Consider the following 15,377-nt stretch of genomic DNA (forward strand, 5'->3'; position numbering starts at 1 on the left):
GAAGGCAAAATGTCGGCATTTTGCGGTCACGCCGTGTTGGCACTCATGGCAGCATTATGACGACATTTTGAGGAGCTACCTGACGGCATTGTGCTTTCGACCCGTGTTCAAAATTTATTAACATTTGGCGCTGTCAGAGTGCTAGCAGAATGCCTGCTGGGAGTGCTGCTCGCCATGGCAGCATTCTGTCGGAACGAAATTCCCGCAGAATGCTGGCTTTGTTAGCTGCGAAACTTAGAAAATTTTCAGCCGCACAATTCACGAAATAAGGCTTTTCAATGTATTATATTTTAAGGCAGTTGATTTTGTTAATTTGGGCTATTATTTATCCACCGGACTTTGTTCCTTGCCAATTTTTATTAATTATATTATTATGACTACTCTTTCATGACTACCGAATTTATAGCAGCCTGACAGTTTCACGCCTTACACGAAATAAGCGGCGAATATCAATGTTGTTAAACGCGTTAATAATAATTTTGGTGATTGTTTATTACAATAACTTGCAACTTTATTAACATCAACAGCTGCTCGCAGTATATAAGGGCACAATTAGCTATGACTTGTAACAAGTGTTCGTGGTCGAGTGGTAAAGTGCCAGCCTGCTAACTGAAAGGTTCAGGGTTCGAACCCCGTTAGGGTTTTAATTTTTTTGTTTTTTCGTTAATTTAAGTGCCGGCACGCTGCTTGCACCGCGTGCCGTCATTATGCTCAGCACAATGCCGTCATTTCCGTGTCCCGGAGCAGGGGTACCTGGACGTCACGCGTGGCCCATTCCGTGCCGTCTCAGTGCCGTCATTCGGCCGACATCATGTTGTCGGGGAGCTGATATAAGTTCTCGAATAAGTCTATTAAATATTATACGTTTTTTTATTCTTATTCTATTTTTATTATCATATCACAGATATCCTATAGAGGCAAACAAGTTGCCTGTATATAGGAATGGAACAAATGAAGACTTAATAAACTAAGAACTTTACCCTGGTAAAAACGTTCAGTAGTGACAGGCCAGTCTGTGCCCAGTTCAAAGTGAACTGGCCAGTGAGTTCAGCAGTGACTCACCAGTCGTCATGCCATTTTTGGATTCGGATTCAGATTTTACCCATGCTACTGGCCAATGACTGCGGAGTGAATTAAAGACAAGTAAATAACTATAAATTGACCCATAATTTTATTCAAAAAAACTCATTAAACTACTAAAAAACGCTTATATAATCATGTATAACATGTTTTGACCCGAATATTGTATTTCAACCCTCACAAAAATAAGTATTCCATTAACACATATTTTGCATGAAATGTACGATGCATGAAATGTATTGCTTTCTCCTAGAAGAAGCTTTCTAATAGTAAAATTTTGAGTTCCGTCGCAACTTCTAGAACATACTTTTTGGTGTGTTAGAAGTTCAAATCAAGTGTTTTGAGAAAATGTCCGTATGGATGTGTGTGTATGTGTGTTGTGTGGGTGTATGTGTGTGTATATATATACCGTAATATTTCTGGAACTACTTCGTCAATATCAATAAAATTTGATATGCATAACTATTTTTGGATTCTAAAATCGGGAAAAACAGTTATATTTTATTTTCTCAATTATTTTTTTTGTGCTTTGATTACGGACGTATAAAGGACTTATTGCACTTGAGATTTTGAAAAAAAGTAGATATTATATGTGTTTTGGCTAAGTTCATTTCGCAGCTTCCAAACTCCTATGGTTCTTAAGATATCAAGGTTTCAAATATTTTTGAAAATTTTTTAATTTTTTATATCTCTAAAACAATGTAATCAAATGCTTCAAAATTTTATTTGGTGATTTACCATAAAAAAACTAACTGCTGCTATAATTTTTAACGATTTCGTCGAGCGGTTCTCAAATAAAGAGCTAAAATGTAAAAACCGATTTTTCTCAAAACTTTTGCTTCCACTAAACAATATTTTATTTATTGGACCTATAAATTTAGTTTGAGGAAGCTACGTTCCAATGAATTGGCAGCGGTTTTTTTAACTTCTAATTCTTGTTGATGAACTGTTAAAAATTCACCTTCATACATTCTTGTCTAAATCAAATGTGAACATATATAAAGATAATTCGCAAAACTGTATGTACGTATGTACGTATTTTTCGACGTGAAGCATCTTGTTGTTTACATTTTGCATATTTCGGAATCTTAGCGGTACCTGGCCAGTACCTAAGTAGTCATGGTGCTTTAAATTGGCCAGTTAGCACTGGTCTGCTCGCCAGTTTCACTGCTCAATTTTCGACCAGGGTAAATAATAATAATTATAGACATAGATCACATATGTAAATGTCTGACCTAAACTATGTTTTCTTTAATAAAACTTTTTTGTTTTCTTTTTATTGAGACTTTACTTAAATCTAGCCCTGATAGCACAAAACGTTTTTAAAACGTTTTAATAACGTATGGTTCGCAAACGTTGGTACGTTTTTGACTGTTGGTTCCAGAAACGTTTTATAAACGTTTTAAAACTTTGGAAATGTCTGCCTCTTGAGCCTGTGACAATAATTGTAAAATGTTTGAAAAACGCAATATTTAGGTTTTTTAAAGATTTCTATCATGTTTTGAAATTTTTATATTTATTTGTATTTGATTGATCGATACTTAAGCAAAACGTTTTTAAAACATTCTCAAAACGTTCTAAAATAGTGTCGGCATTTATTGATTTACGTTTCCCTGCAATGCATAATTACATTTAACGAATGTTTGTAAAACGTTTTAAAAAAAATTTTAATATATCTGAAAAAATTTATCAATATCCACCATTCGTCTTTTATCGTGCAGCAAGAACGTTTATAAAACGTTTTAAAAAGGTCTCAAATATATTTTTTTTTATTCTAAGGTTGAATGGTTATTTTGCATCTTATTGATAGCTGTGAAATAAATTCAAAATAATTTTATAAAATTTTTTTATTTGTATACTTAACTATTAATTATAAAATACAAAATAGGGTTATAACGAATAAGCTGATATTATTTGGTTGATATACAAAACGGAATATCAGATAAAATACATCATGACAAATACAAAACGTAAATTAAATCGAAATCTTAACATTTTAATATTCTGCAATGCAGTATACAAAGAATTACAAATATAATGTCATGTCATCATAATAACTATGCATCATAGGGAAAAGAACAAGATATTCGTTGAATAGAATTTTGCATAAGCAAGAATTAACTTGTTTGAACTTGGATGCTTACTTTCTGAGAATCTATCGGCAACAAATAACAACTTTATGCAATGTAGAATGGTTTTTCTATTACATAGATGGTGTTATCGCTTTTTAAAATAAAATTTCTGCATTTTAAGTAATGGCCACCCTTAAGTTATATGCAGTTATTTTTGTGATTGGTAAATTCAAATAAAGATTTATTTTACGTAATATTTTAAATTAACTAATGTCTGAAAGATTTAAAATAGTATTGGGCCATCAATGACTATTTCTACTACTGTTTCGACCCGCGAATCCTGCACTTGAAAGATAATTGGATATTCGCGATCGTGTTGAAATTTTGCTCGACTTAGGTTCGGTTAGCCGACGGGAACGTGGAGAGATGGGCAAAGCACATGTCATACACTGTCGTTTAAATTTAAACAGAATTGGAGCCTCTATTACTCAAAAGTGTGAGTACAGGTGTGAGTGTAAAGAAAAACGCGGATCTTAATAAACAACTGAAGTGTTGTAGATCGATGGTTCGGGAGTGTGTTGAGTGTGTGAAAAACGTGGTTCGCGGCTCGAGATGGTGCACGCGGGCGAGCTTACTCTCATGAGAGTAGTCGGTAGTCGTCGCGAAACGTTTCGCGCACGTCCTCACGCTGTCCTGACGGTCACGCGGAGAACCTGCGCAAACTCGGTACTACGCGTAAGTCGACGCGCCAAATTCAAACGGCCCGAACAACTACGAATCATTTTCTTGAGCATATTTTGTGCAATCCTTCGAAAAATTAATTTCAGATAATATTGACGTGCAATTTGTTGGAGCGGCTTATCACCTTTTCTGACAAAACTCTTTACTTTCCTAATATATTATTCAAATCTAAAAGCACTGTAATTATCCATACATCTAAAAATTGTTGACATCGTTGACGAAATATTTCAATATTTCACCAGAAAGGTTTAAATATTTAGCATGCTTGCATAACAGTGGATTCACGAATATATATTAATAGATATGTGCAAATACAAACAGTTTTTGTACAGCTGATCTCTCAATACTACAAGAAGTACTACAGGCCCGAGTATAACAAAAATAGTCTTAATTCGTGGGCTTTCCACAGCCGTCGAACATTCTTCAGTTGCCTAGGTTTTCGGCTAAAGTCAGAAGGCATATCATTTCTTAAATTAACCAATTTTTGGAAATTATTTTGCGCTGTTGATCCAATAACTTTACATTAGGCAGTACACCAATCCATATAACTTAATTAGTTTTAACATGACTGCAAAGCAAATTAAGTGCATGTGATTTAAAACAACGTTTGCAACTACACCAAATTACGTCGCATAATATAGTTTTATTTTGTTGATGACCATCGTTTATGCCATCATCAACATATGAATCATCTTTAAAGCCTTGATAAGTGTTTAAAGCTCTGATTTCACTAGAAAAACTTCGTTTGTTTTTGCCTCAACATCGGACCAAAAGTTGGCCTGTATCACTGTATTATCAGCGTAAGATATTATGTTATCTTTAAGCATGTCATAGACATAAAGTATAAATAGTAATGGTCCAAGTATAGTGCCCTGTGGCACTCCCGTACTTACAGTTTCAGTTTCGCTAACAACATTTTGTATTTTAACTCGTTGTTCTCTATTATTTAAGTAGCTAGTCATTAAGTCTGATGCCTTGCTTTGAGTTTCATACTTTTCTAATTTTTGCAGTAATATTTTGCTATTGAGCGTAACGAACTCTTTGGCTAAGTCTAAGAAAACAACTGCTATTTGTTTACTTTTATCTAGGCAGTTGTATATTTTATTTGATGTGTATTCAACTGCTTCTTTAGTTCCCCTATTCTTTACCAAACCAGACTGATTTTTTGAAATGATATTATAGCTACTGGCAAAATTGTTCAGTCTGATGTAAATTAATTTTTTCTAGAACTTTCTAGAAGCTTTCTAAACGAATTTTTCCAAATTTCAGCAAGTTTTGATATTAAGGAGATTGGCCTGTAATTTTCAACATGATTTTTATCGTTTGATTTGTAAATTGGAATGTCAGTACTTGTCAAGGCTTCTGGCCAAGTAGCTTTTTCAATCGATAGATTGCATATATGTACAAGTGTGTTAATAATGTGTTTAGACAGATAATTTATAGTTTTTTTCATAACACGTACATCGATAACGCGCTTTTTGTCTACGAAAAAGTGGAGCAAAGGTCGAGTTTTTCAAGCCTGGACGAAAGGCCTTTTTAGTGTTTTGGTGTGTATGTGTACATATAAACACACCCAAACATACATATATACATATATCTTAAGGCAAAAGTGTTTTTTCCCTAGGGGCGAAAGTAAATTACTCATGCCCCGGGGGCGGAAGTGTCTGTGTGTGCTGTCTATTTCGCCTACAAAATTTAAAATTTTTTTTTAATTTTTGGAATTTTCGAAATTTTCCTGCCCTGATTATAAAAAGCACGGTACACAACAAGGAGCAAATTGGCTTGTTCAGACTCGGATGATAAAAAAGCCAACTTTCGCCCCTAGTTGTGTAATGTGCCATTGTATTTATAGTATCTACTCCTCCGCTCTTCAGCGGCATATCTTTAATGATTTTTTCTATTAGTTTGTAGGATTCAAGAAAATCGAAATTGGGTTTTGTTCAGACATTCTTAATGTGTAGTTAGTTGGTTGTTTAATTTTTTTAGTTAGTTCTGATCCGATTTCGCTAAAGTATTTGTTCATAGTGTTAGCTATTTCTTTATAATTTCGTATTTTTTCAACACGTTGTTTATTTGTGTCACTAATTTGTGTAATAGAAGCAGTTCTTTTTGTGTTTTTGCCTAATTTTTTATTTATTATTCTCCAGAGATCTCTAGGATTCGAGCAGTTTTTTTCAACCTCGGTACTATTGTTTTTTTGCTTGGCATCTCTGATGACTTTGTTTAATATTTTCTCATAATTTTTATATTCTTTTTTTTGAGTCTTATTCATAATTGTTATTTCTCATTTATAATTGCACTTGTTATCCAATTATATCTTGGCTTATTTTTTTCTATTTTCCTATTCCTTTTTTTTTTAGTAATCGTTGACTGCGCAGTCCAATTTTTTATTTTGTCAATAAGTGAATTAAGAGCTTCGTTAGGATCATTCATTGTCAATATCTCATTCCAATTTTCTTTATCCGCGTATTTTACTTCCTCCTAGAAGAAGCTTTGTAATAGTAACATGCATTTTTAGAAAATGGCTGTGCAGATGGCTGTATGTGTGTGTGTGTGAGTGTGTACGTATTCCGTCATGATTCTGGAACCACGCGATCGAGCGTAATCAAATTTGACGTGTATATATTTTTTCTGATTCTGAATTTAGGAACCTTTTTTTATGATTTTGACAATTTTATGGCCATATTATAGTCATTTTTTCGATTTTTGAAAAAATATATATTTTTTTTATGATGATATGATTCATACAATATATTCAACAATAGTGTATCTAAAAAAGCGTAAAATTTCCTACTTTTTTCCCGCAATATTTTCCAGATTGACCGTTCTGTTCAATTGATAAGATAAAATAGGTGATTTTTAAAAAAAAGTTTAATGTCTTGAAACTAAATTGTCAAACGTATTGAAAAAATGTATGACAATAAAAAACGATGATATGTATTTACTGTAAAATTTGTAAGCCATCTTAGCGACTAGTTTTTGAGCTAAAAATCGAAAACAAAAAAAATGGGTTTTTGATGTCGTACGATTACGGGAGTAAAAATTAAATTTTGGGAGAAGATAGATTTTTTGCTTACTTTGGCTTAGTTCTTTTGGCAGCTTATGAAATCGATCAGTTCAAAAGATATTAAGATTTAAATTTTCTGGTCTCTCACCCTGTATACAATGTAAAACTGAAAATTACTATTTTTGTTAAACTTTTAACTTGCTAACTAAAGTTTAGAATGTTTTAAGAAAATTCATGATTTTATGTGCTTATGAGGACAGTAAAATAATTAAGATTAAAAGTATTTTAAAAATCATTAATAGACTATATATTTGAACTATATTGTATCCATTGAAACTATAAATTTAGTTGGAGGAAGCTACATACCCAAGAATTGACAGCGGTTTTTTAAATTTTTTATAATCAATACAGTGTATTTTCTTGTGCCAGTTACTAAATTTCATTTTTTTATAAGAGCTATAAGTAGTGGATAGTAATCTGTAATCAAGTGTTCTATTTTATAAGTCTTTATAGTAATTGTGTTTGTTTGTTGATGAAGATATTGTCAATGCAAGATCCACTATTATCAGAGGTAGCAGGTTTTGTTATTGATTGGAATCCTAGTACGTATCCTTTCTCTAAGAAATTATTTAAATACTCCTAACTATAATTATCTAGTTTTCGTATATCTATATTAGAGTCACCAATTACAAGGTGATTTTTAGTATTTTGTTTTTTTCTTTTGAAATCTTTAATATTAGTAACTAGCGCGCCACGCGCGGCCTTACGGCTAGGGTGGCTTGCAGCCTTGCATGGCTTCGCGATGCAAGGCACGCAAAACGCTTCGCGCTCGCTTTATATTTATCGTTTATGTTTTACATTCGCTCTGTTACCTATTTATTAAAAAAAAAAACATGTGAGCTGTCTAGGGACAGCCGATGAGAGCGAAGCTCTTGACTAATTAAATATTGATTTTATAGTGATTTTGGAAATGTAAACAGAATGAAAGAATACGCTTTATTTTTGAAAGTCTTATTTTTAATATGTACAAAGAATAATACAATTTAATGTATATGGATTTATTTATCACAGTTGATAATGGATACGATAGGTTTGTGGTAACTAAAATAACATGTATATGTTTCTGACTGTATATTATCAATAAATCTAGAGAAAACGGCATCGATGGTGGTGCCATAGTTAGTCGTCGATTGTGAAGAACTGTTGTTCATTGTTAAATTAAATTTGTCTATAAGAAATTTTTTTAACGGCTCCGATTTGTCATCTGCAAAATTAATATTAATGTCTCCAGACAAAATAAGTGGAATTTTGTGCGTATCGAGTCCAAGTAGTGCTGCTCCTCCTGTATATTGTAGAAGTGTGCTGTGGATAAAGTAAATGATGTCCTCAATTTTTTGACTTGGTAAGATATAGATAGCTACCATTACTAGTTCAACATCATTTTGTAGTTTGTACGTTGCTGAACATATGTCTCTAACAGTATTATGAGTTGTTGCAAAACCCGTACTATTATTAACCATTATTTCGATATTTGGTGTAGTTATATTTGTTATATCATTATTGTTTTGGTATATAGCAACACGAAAATACGAAAAAAAAAATACGAAAAGAAATAAACTATATTTAAGTTATACTTATATGTATGCATATAAAATACGAAAGCATAACCTGTGTATTTAAATACTTATATGTATGCATATAAGTATACGAAAATATAACCTGTGTATTTAAGTAATACGTATATGTATATGTATGCATAAAAAATACAAAAACATAACCTGTAATATCGTTAGTTAGTATAATTTGTGTACTTACGCAGCATTGGTTGGTTCATAATTTTCTGATAGAACTAAAACTTTTTTTGGAATAATTTTTTCATCGTCGGTGGATGAACTAGTGAGATCCATTATTTAACTGTGTATTTCACTGTTTACACTTGTTGCTTTTATGTAGCAGATAATATGAAACTGAAGAAAACGCGTATATGCGAATATAACATAACCGACGCCAAGCCGAGACCGCGCGTGCTACTATATCTATATCGTTCTTGCTTAGAAAGAGAAAGAACGAGAGAGAGAGAGAGAGAGAGAGAGAGAGAGAGAGAGAGTGTGCTGTTGTATCCCACTCTGACGCTAGCCCCGCCCCTTTCCCTCCCTACTCTTTCTCTCTCTCTCTCTTTCTCTCTCTCTCTCTCTCTCTCTCTCTCTCTCTCTCTCTCTCTCTCTCCGTTTCTTACGCGCTACGGTATCCAGCTCTGCTCGACTTCCCCCTCTCTCAAAGCGTCTAGTGTCGAGCGTCTTAAAATTTCCCAGTTCGCTCCAGCCGCAGAACCTCCATAAAAGAGCTTCGCTCTAACAAATCAATAAAAGAAACATTTTTTTATAAAATAATTATCTATTTATAGAACTTGAATTCAAAAATTTAAATTATATTAGATTCCATTCCGCTCCTAAAGTCATGAATTTTGCACAAAGATAGATTTATTACCAAACAGCAACTATGCCTCGGTTTTGCGCAATTTGAACAGAAAAAGTATTGGTCATATTATCATTTAAACAAAAAGTCGTACAACTGTTCGTTAGTTCTTTTGAAACGAGCTTGACTACTGCGCATACATTGTGCGCGTCGATCTGGCGACCGGCTGCTGACATGTCCACGCAGCCGTCTGATGCCATGTATTTTGACGTTTCGAAACGGCCTCCCGGCCTTCGGTAACCGCAATGTGTTGCTCGGTTTAACTCTTCGGCGATATTATAAGTGAGTGCGTAGTGCAAAACGACAACAACGACGCGATGCAGCAGTGTTATAAGTAGTTCAAAAATCAGAAGTGCTGTTATAGTGCCTGTATATGTTTTAAAGCAGCCGATCTCGCTCGCGGATCGGCTGCTCGCGGTTCTTGCTTTGTAAGACGGTGCAAAACGTATTTAAAAGTGATGCACCCGGAATGGTTCTGACGATGCGATGTGTGAGTGTCAGTCCATCGAAGAATGCTTCAATATGGGAAGATACGTAACTCCAGCAAGAAACTTGACTTTTTACTTGAAGGTTATATTTATTTTTGTGCCTACTCCTGCCTGCTGCTCCTGTTGATTCTACTGCTGTGCTGATATATTTTTTTTGTGAGATGCTGTCTAAGTGACGATTACACAAATCTACAAAAAGTATTGCTTTGTTCTTGTATTCATCCTCTTTAAAACAGAAATCAGTGACTATGTAATTGTGTGATCTGTTTTCAGAGTTAAATCAGTGTTGTAATTGTGATGTCTCCTACTGGTGGCTATACGGCATTGGTGTCAGAGGACAGTGATAATTTACTAATTATCGCTGCCAATTGGGCCATGCATGCTCTATCCTGGAGCTGATTCGCACTGTCTGGGAAGTGTAGCACCTGGCGTTACTGGCTATTTCAAGGACATCATGGCTGGAGGGGAGCAGTATAATTAAGGGCACTGATCTCATGCCTGATTATCGATAACACTGGATCACTGTTAGTGTGTAACTTTCAGGTACAATATGTTCTATATAATTTAAATACATTTCATGCGATTGATATAATTTTTATTTTTGCAGATGCAGTGTTTCTAAGATGCAGGTTATATGTATGTACAGCCATGCATTTAGTGCATAAATGGTTTCACTTAGAATATTTTTAACATTGCAGAGGTTATTTTTTGATTTTAATTTTATCCTTTTTTTAGGTGAACAAATTGAACATAATGGCAAGCAGTTGCAGCAAGGGAAAATATTTTCCAGAGAATTCCATGGAACAAAATAGAAGATTTTTATTAATTAGTCCAGCGAAGATTTGATTTAGTAGTAAGGCATAATTTATAAAATTGATTGTTTAGAGTATAGCCTTAGTATAGAGGGATGTGTCAGGCTTCTCAGAGCCTTTCTTCAATCTCAGTTATTTTCATTATTATTAAGTTTAGGTTTTCTAGTTCAGTACAATATACTTAAATTTTGAAAGTAAATTGTGCTGATTCAATTTAAAAAATATCAATTATCTGTTGTCAAATTTCATGCGCTTATTACGAGTTTATACAATTACGTTTATGTTGTCTTATTTATATACATGTACGAGATAATATTCAGAATTTAACTATAAGCTTATAATGATAAGGAGATATCCCTACACAACTTGGGGCCTGTGGGCGCGTCGCATCTAGATCGTTATTAAACTATTTCTATCAAAAATCGTTTTTGCGGCTGTGTTTTGCATCAAAGCATTTACAAAATATATTTGCTTTGAGTAATAAGTTGTGTTTTAAAAATATCTATAACTTTAACATTTAATATTTTCATGTAAATGTAAAGCTGCTGTTCAGTTCGTTTTATTCGTTCAAGTAGTGTAGGTGTAAATTTAGGCTTTTTGAATTTCGCGCCGCCGCTCGCTCTCCGTTGCGACGTTGAGAGCGCGCGCGCATGCGTCGAGTTGCGCGCCGCCGGCCCCGCTTGCGAGCGCGCGAAGGGCCCGCGCGTGCGGATTCCTGTTCGGACTGCCTAGCGCTTCGCACGTTTGGCTTCCTTACGCTTTTCGATTTTTGTTGTCTTCTGACGGTGAGCCAGTGACTTGTTCTTCTCAGAGCTATCACTGTTCACCTCGTTCTGCGCCGTGTTGGTAGTGTTTAGCGGAAAATTCGCGATCGCGTCGTTTGCGTGTGTGTATTTGTGCGAGTGTGTGAGTGTGCCTCGAGGCGATAGTCTTAAGGTTTGTTGGCGAAGGTGTCCACGTGTTGTACGTGACTCCTTCGGGGCGAGCGAACAGCGGCAACACCCCTTGTTGCCCTCGTGCCAAGCGTCTGGCTCCCCGAGACGTCGGGGTGCGCTTGGTGCACGGTTGCGGACCATCCTTTCGCTCCCCAGGCCCGGCTTCCAGACCTCCAGGCCAGGACGGAAGCAGCGGCGGACTACGACGAGGCCTGCTCAACGCCCTCTTCAGCGGCGGTTTTTGCGTTCGTCTTTGCGGTAAGAGAGCTCTCTCTGCGTGCGGAAAAGGTACCTCGCGTCTTTGCGTTTGCGTGCGTTCTTTCACTTGAGTTTTTTCTCTTTTAGAGTCACTGTTCTCTTTCTTTTATTTGTATAGTTTCCCTTTCCTTATTTTCAATAAAGCTTACACTTGCTGAGGCTTTTCCCTCTAAACCGTGAGGGTTTTTACGCCAAAGCAAGTGCTTTTTGTGTACCGCGAAATCGTGTGTGTTAATTAAAAAGAACCCTTCACTCACTCAACCCTTTCCTTTTGTTGGAACTCACTCTGAGTTCTTTCACTCGTTCCAAGATTAATATTCATGGTGCCCCGGGTGAGGAGTGAGTGATTGGTTTTTTCGTGCGTTTTTCTTTGTTCTATCGGGCATAATCGTGCGATAAACGTAGTATATAAAATCTGTACACAAACGCGCTCACACTGTAACGACTTTTTCCAGTAGCATATTATATTTCTGTTGAAGTTCCAAGTATTGTTTTTCTCAGCCTCAGTGTGAACGTTTTGTATAGCGCCGCGCGCTCTTGTTTACATACTCGGCCAATCGAGCGCTCTCGGAAGCGAGGCCTTGCGCCGCGCGCGTGTGTTGACGTTTGCGGATTAGGGAGCGGCGACTTCTTAGACACACTGCGGTTGTGTCCGCGGATTAGCGGCGTGCGTGCACGACACTTATTTTCTTTAAGTTTGCGTTACGTATAGGGAGACTTTGCGAGCATCATGGCTCCTATTGCGCTGAAGAAACTGACTGCGTTACAGACGGCTCGAAAAGCCGAAATTGAGAGCATTCGTACACGCCTGCTTGCTAAGCAGCGTGACTCGCTTAATAAAAGCATGGTCCAGGCGCGACTTGATGCTGTTAAGCAGATTTGGGTGGAGACTAGGAAGACGCATTCTGAAATTGTCGTTAGGGACGATGCAGAGACAGATGCATATATTGCAGATCAATGGTTCGATCGCATTCAGGGTGTTTACGAATCAGCTCTTGACGAGATCCTAACACTGCTTGCTTTATTCGACAAGCCTGATGCTGATGATAGCGCTAGTATGGGGGAGTCGGACTCAGATCCTGAGGTTGTCAAGCTTCCGAAAATTAGTTTACCTACGTTCTCAGGTAAAGACGAGGACTGGGCTAGTTTTAGCGATCTTTTCACTTCTCTCGTGCATAGTCGTTCTGGCATTTCTGACGTCACGAAACTGCAGTATCTCAAGTTATGCTTGACTGGTGTGGCTGCAGAGCTGATCAAGGACGTGATGACAACCAATGCGAATTATGCGAGCACTTGGCAGACGCTTAAGGATCGTTATAATAATCCTAGGTTGATGATCAATAAACTCTTGACTTCGTTTTTAGAAATTCCGCAGATGAAGAAGGAATCGGCTGCTGAAATGCGTGCGTTCGCTGATGAGGCCAAGCGGATCGTTCGAGCTTTGACAAATTAGAAACTTCCAGTTGATCATTGGGCTATTTGGTTTGTTTTCTTGTTGTCCGATCGCCTGGATCCGGAGTCTCGGAAGCTGTGGGAGGCTGAGCTGAGTGAGAAGGACCAGGAGTACGTGCCGGAGGCGGACGAGCCGGAGCGTGATATCAACAGCGCTCTTCCTAAGTTTTCAGATTTGCTTAAGTTCGTTGAAAGAAGAGCTCAAGCTCTTAAGATGTACCCTTCGGAGCGCAAGGCGGAGAGGAGACCAGCTTCTACGCCAACATCAGGAGTTAAAGCCAAAAAAACGTTTTTAGCGCTTTTTGGAGGTGACGGCATTCTGCGCATTTGTGCAGGATCAAGCACAAAATAAATTCGGAACCTCACTATTATGAGAGGAGTTCGCACACAAATTTTTAGCCTGATTGATTAAAGTCTTTCAGAGATAATCGTGTAAAACCAAAATTTGTATTCAAAAAACATGCCAAAATTAAACAAATTGTGCCCGCATTTTAAAAAACGTAGAAAATCGGGATAAAAAAAATAGTTTTTAGGTTTGTGCGAGAGGAGACTCCTCCCAAAATTTCAGCCCGATCGGTCGAAAATTTCGTGAGATATCGCATCTCACACATTTTTCTATGACAAAACTATAAGGCACTTCCGTGTCCCGGTCGTGCCTAATAAACTCAGTTTTTGGAATGTCATGAGATCTATACAAGTTAGATATTATTTTTATCCTTATCTGTCTTCAGATCAGTATTTACAACTTTGAGTTTCCCTATCAAGTGGCACAGTAGCGCCGCGAAGGCGAGATTGAAAAGCAGACGAAGCCACGGCGCCGCACTATGGGCAATTTCAGGAAAAGTATTGTCAAGTGCTAGGGACCTAATTTTTTTTTTAATGAAGGTTGTACTTCTCAGATATAGGGAAAAATATCAGAATATTGTTTTCTGATGATGTCGAGCCGGGGCATCTATGAAAAGTACGAAATTTTAAGAAAACAATATTTTAGCTACTTGTTAATGCATTCATATGCCATAAAAATGCATTTTAAAATAATTGGGAAATTTTGAGACAATCATATACTATTTTTTTAATTAATGAATGATTTTTTTTACCTACATAACCTAAAAGTTCATCTATTTCGACCTATTGTACTAAGAAACGTAAATCCGGGACTTAAAATTATCATAAATCACGGACCTAGTAATTATATATATTATACTATAATTTGATTAGCTTCGAACATTATATTCTAATAATACGACACTATATAAACAAGAAAACATGTTATTTTAAAGTATTCTAACCTACAGGAATTTTAAATCTGAGAAGTTTCATTCTGTAGCATGAAAGATTTCAAAGTTAACACACATAAAATTGTTGATAAAATAAAATATTATATTATTCTCACCACATATAACGTACATAAATTGTTATATATATATATATATATATATATATATATATAATTATGTAACCTAGACTATTACATTACATGTTAACGCTACAGTATTTACACGTTATATAGTAACAATTAGCAACGAATTAATAACTATGTGATATAAGTACCACTTACCATTACTTTATATAGATAAGATCAGATAATAGGAAATATTAGAATATAACAAAAAATACTAATAGTCAAAATTATATAAATTTTTCTGTCATTATTTGCAATTATTTGTTTTTTTTTTATATTTTCTAAAAGAATTTTGTTTTTGTTTAATTTCTTAATTATTATTGATTATTATTAATTTATATTTAATTTTTATTTGGAAATGGATATAGTGATAAGTGATTTTAGTTGTTATTATTTTTAATTATATGTCATTATTTTTTCAAATGTTATCGTAGTGTACAGATTATATGGAGTTCATGTTCAATTTTCTAAAATGATTTTTCTCTTTGTAATATTTAATATTGTCATGTTTTGATCACTTAAATATTATGAATGTACATACAAATATATTATATAATATTTATATTATTTTTATATGCATTCATAATAATTTCATATTTATCGAAAATTAACATTATTTAAATATTACAAAAAGAAAAATCATTTTAAAAAATTG

The 15,377-nt window shown here is 35.3% G+C and overlaps 2 protein-coding genes across 8 annotated transcripts in view; one reads left to right on the forward strand and one right to left on the reverse strand.

The window, feature by feature from the left end:
• The window catches only part of LOC103317188 (protein spire), a 598,612-nt gene that overhangs the window by 397,717 nt on the left and 185,518 nt on the right, over nt 1-15,377 (forward strand). The gene's annotated exons all lie outside the window — the stretch shown is intronic.
• On the reverse strand, nt 7,896-9,056 carry LOC116738670. Its single transcript, XM_032601924.1, has 2 exons — nt 8,716-9,056; nt 7,896-8,262 (listed from the first exon to the last, which is right to left on the reverse strand). Exons 1-2 carry the CDS (start codon nt 8,805-8,807, stop codon nt 7,959-7,961), a joined length of 396 nt encoding a protein of 131 aa, XP_032457815.1. The 5' UTR covers nt 8,808-9,056; the 3' UTR covers nt 7,896-7,958.

Source organism: Nasonia vitripennis, assembly GCF_009193385.2.
Source record: "Nasonia vitripennis strain AsymCx chromosome 4 unlocalized genomic scaffold, Nvit_psr_1.1 chr4_random0004, whole genome shotgun sequence".
Lineage (NCBI taxonomy): Eukaryota > Metazoa > Arthropoda > Insecta > Hymenoptera > Pteromalidae > Nasonia > Nasonia vitripennis.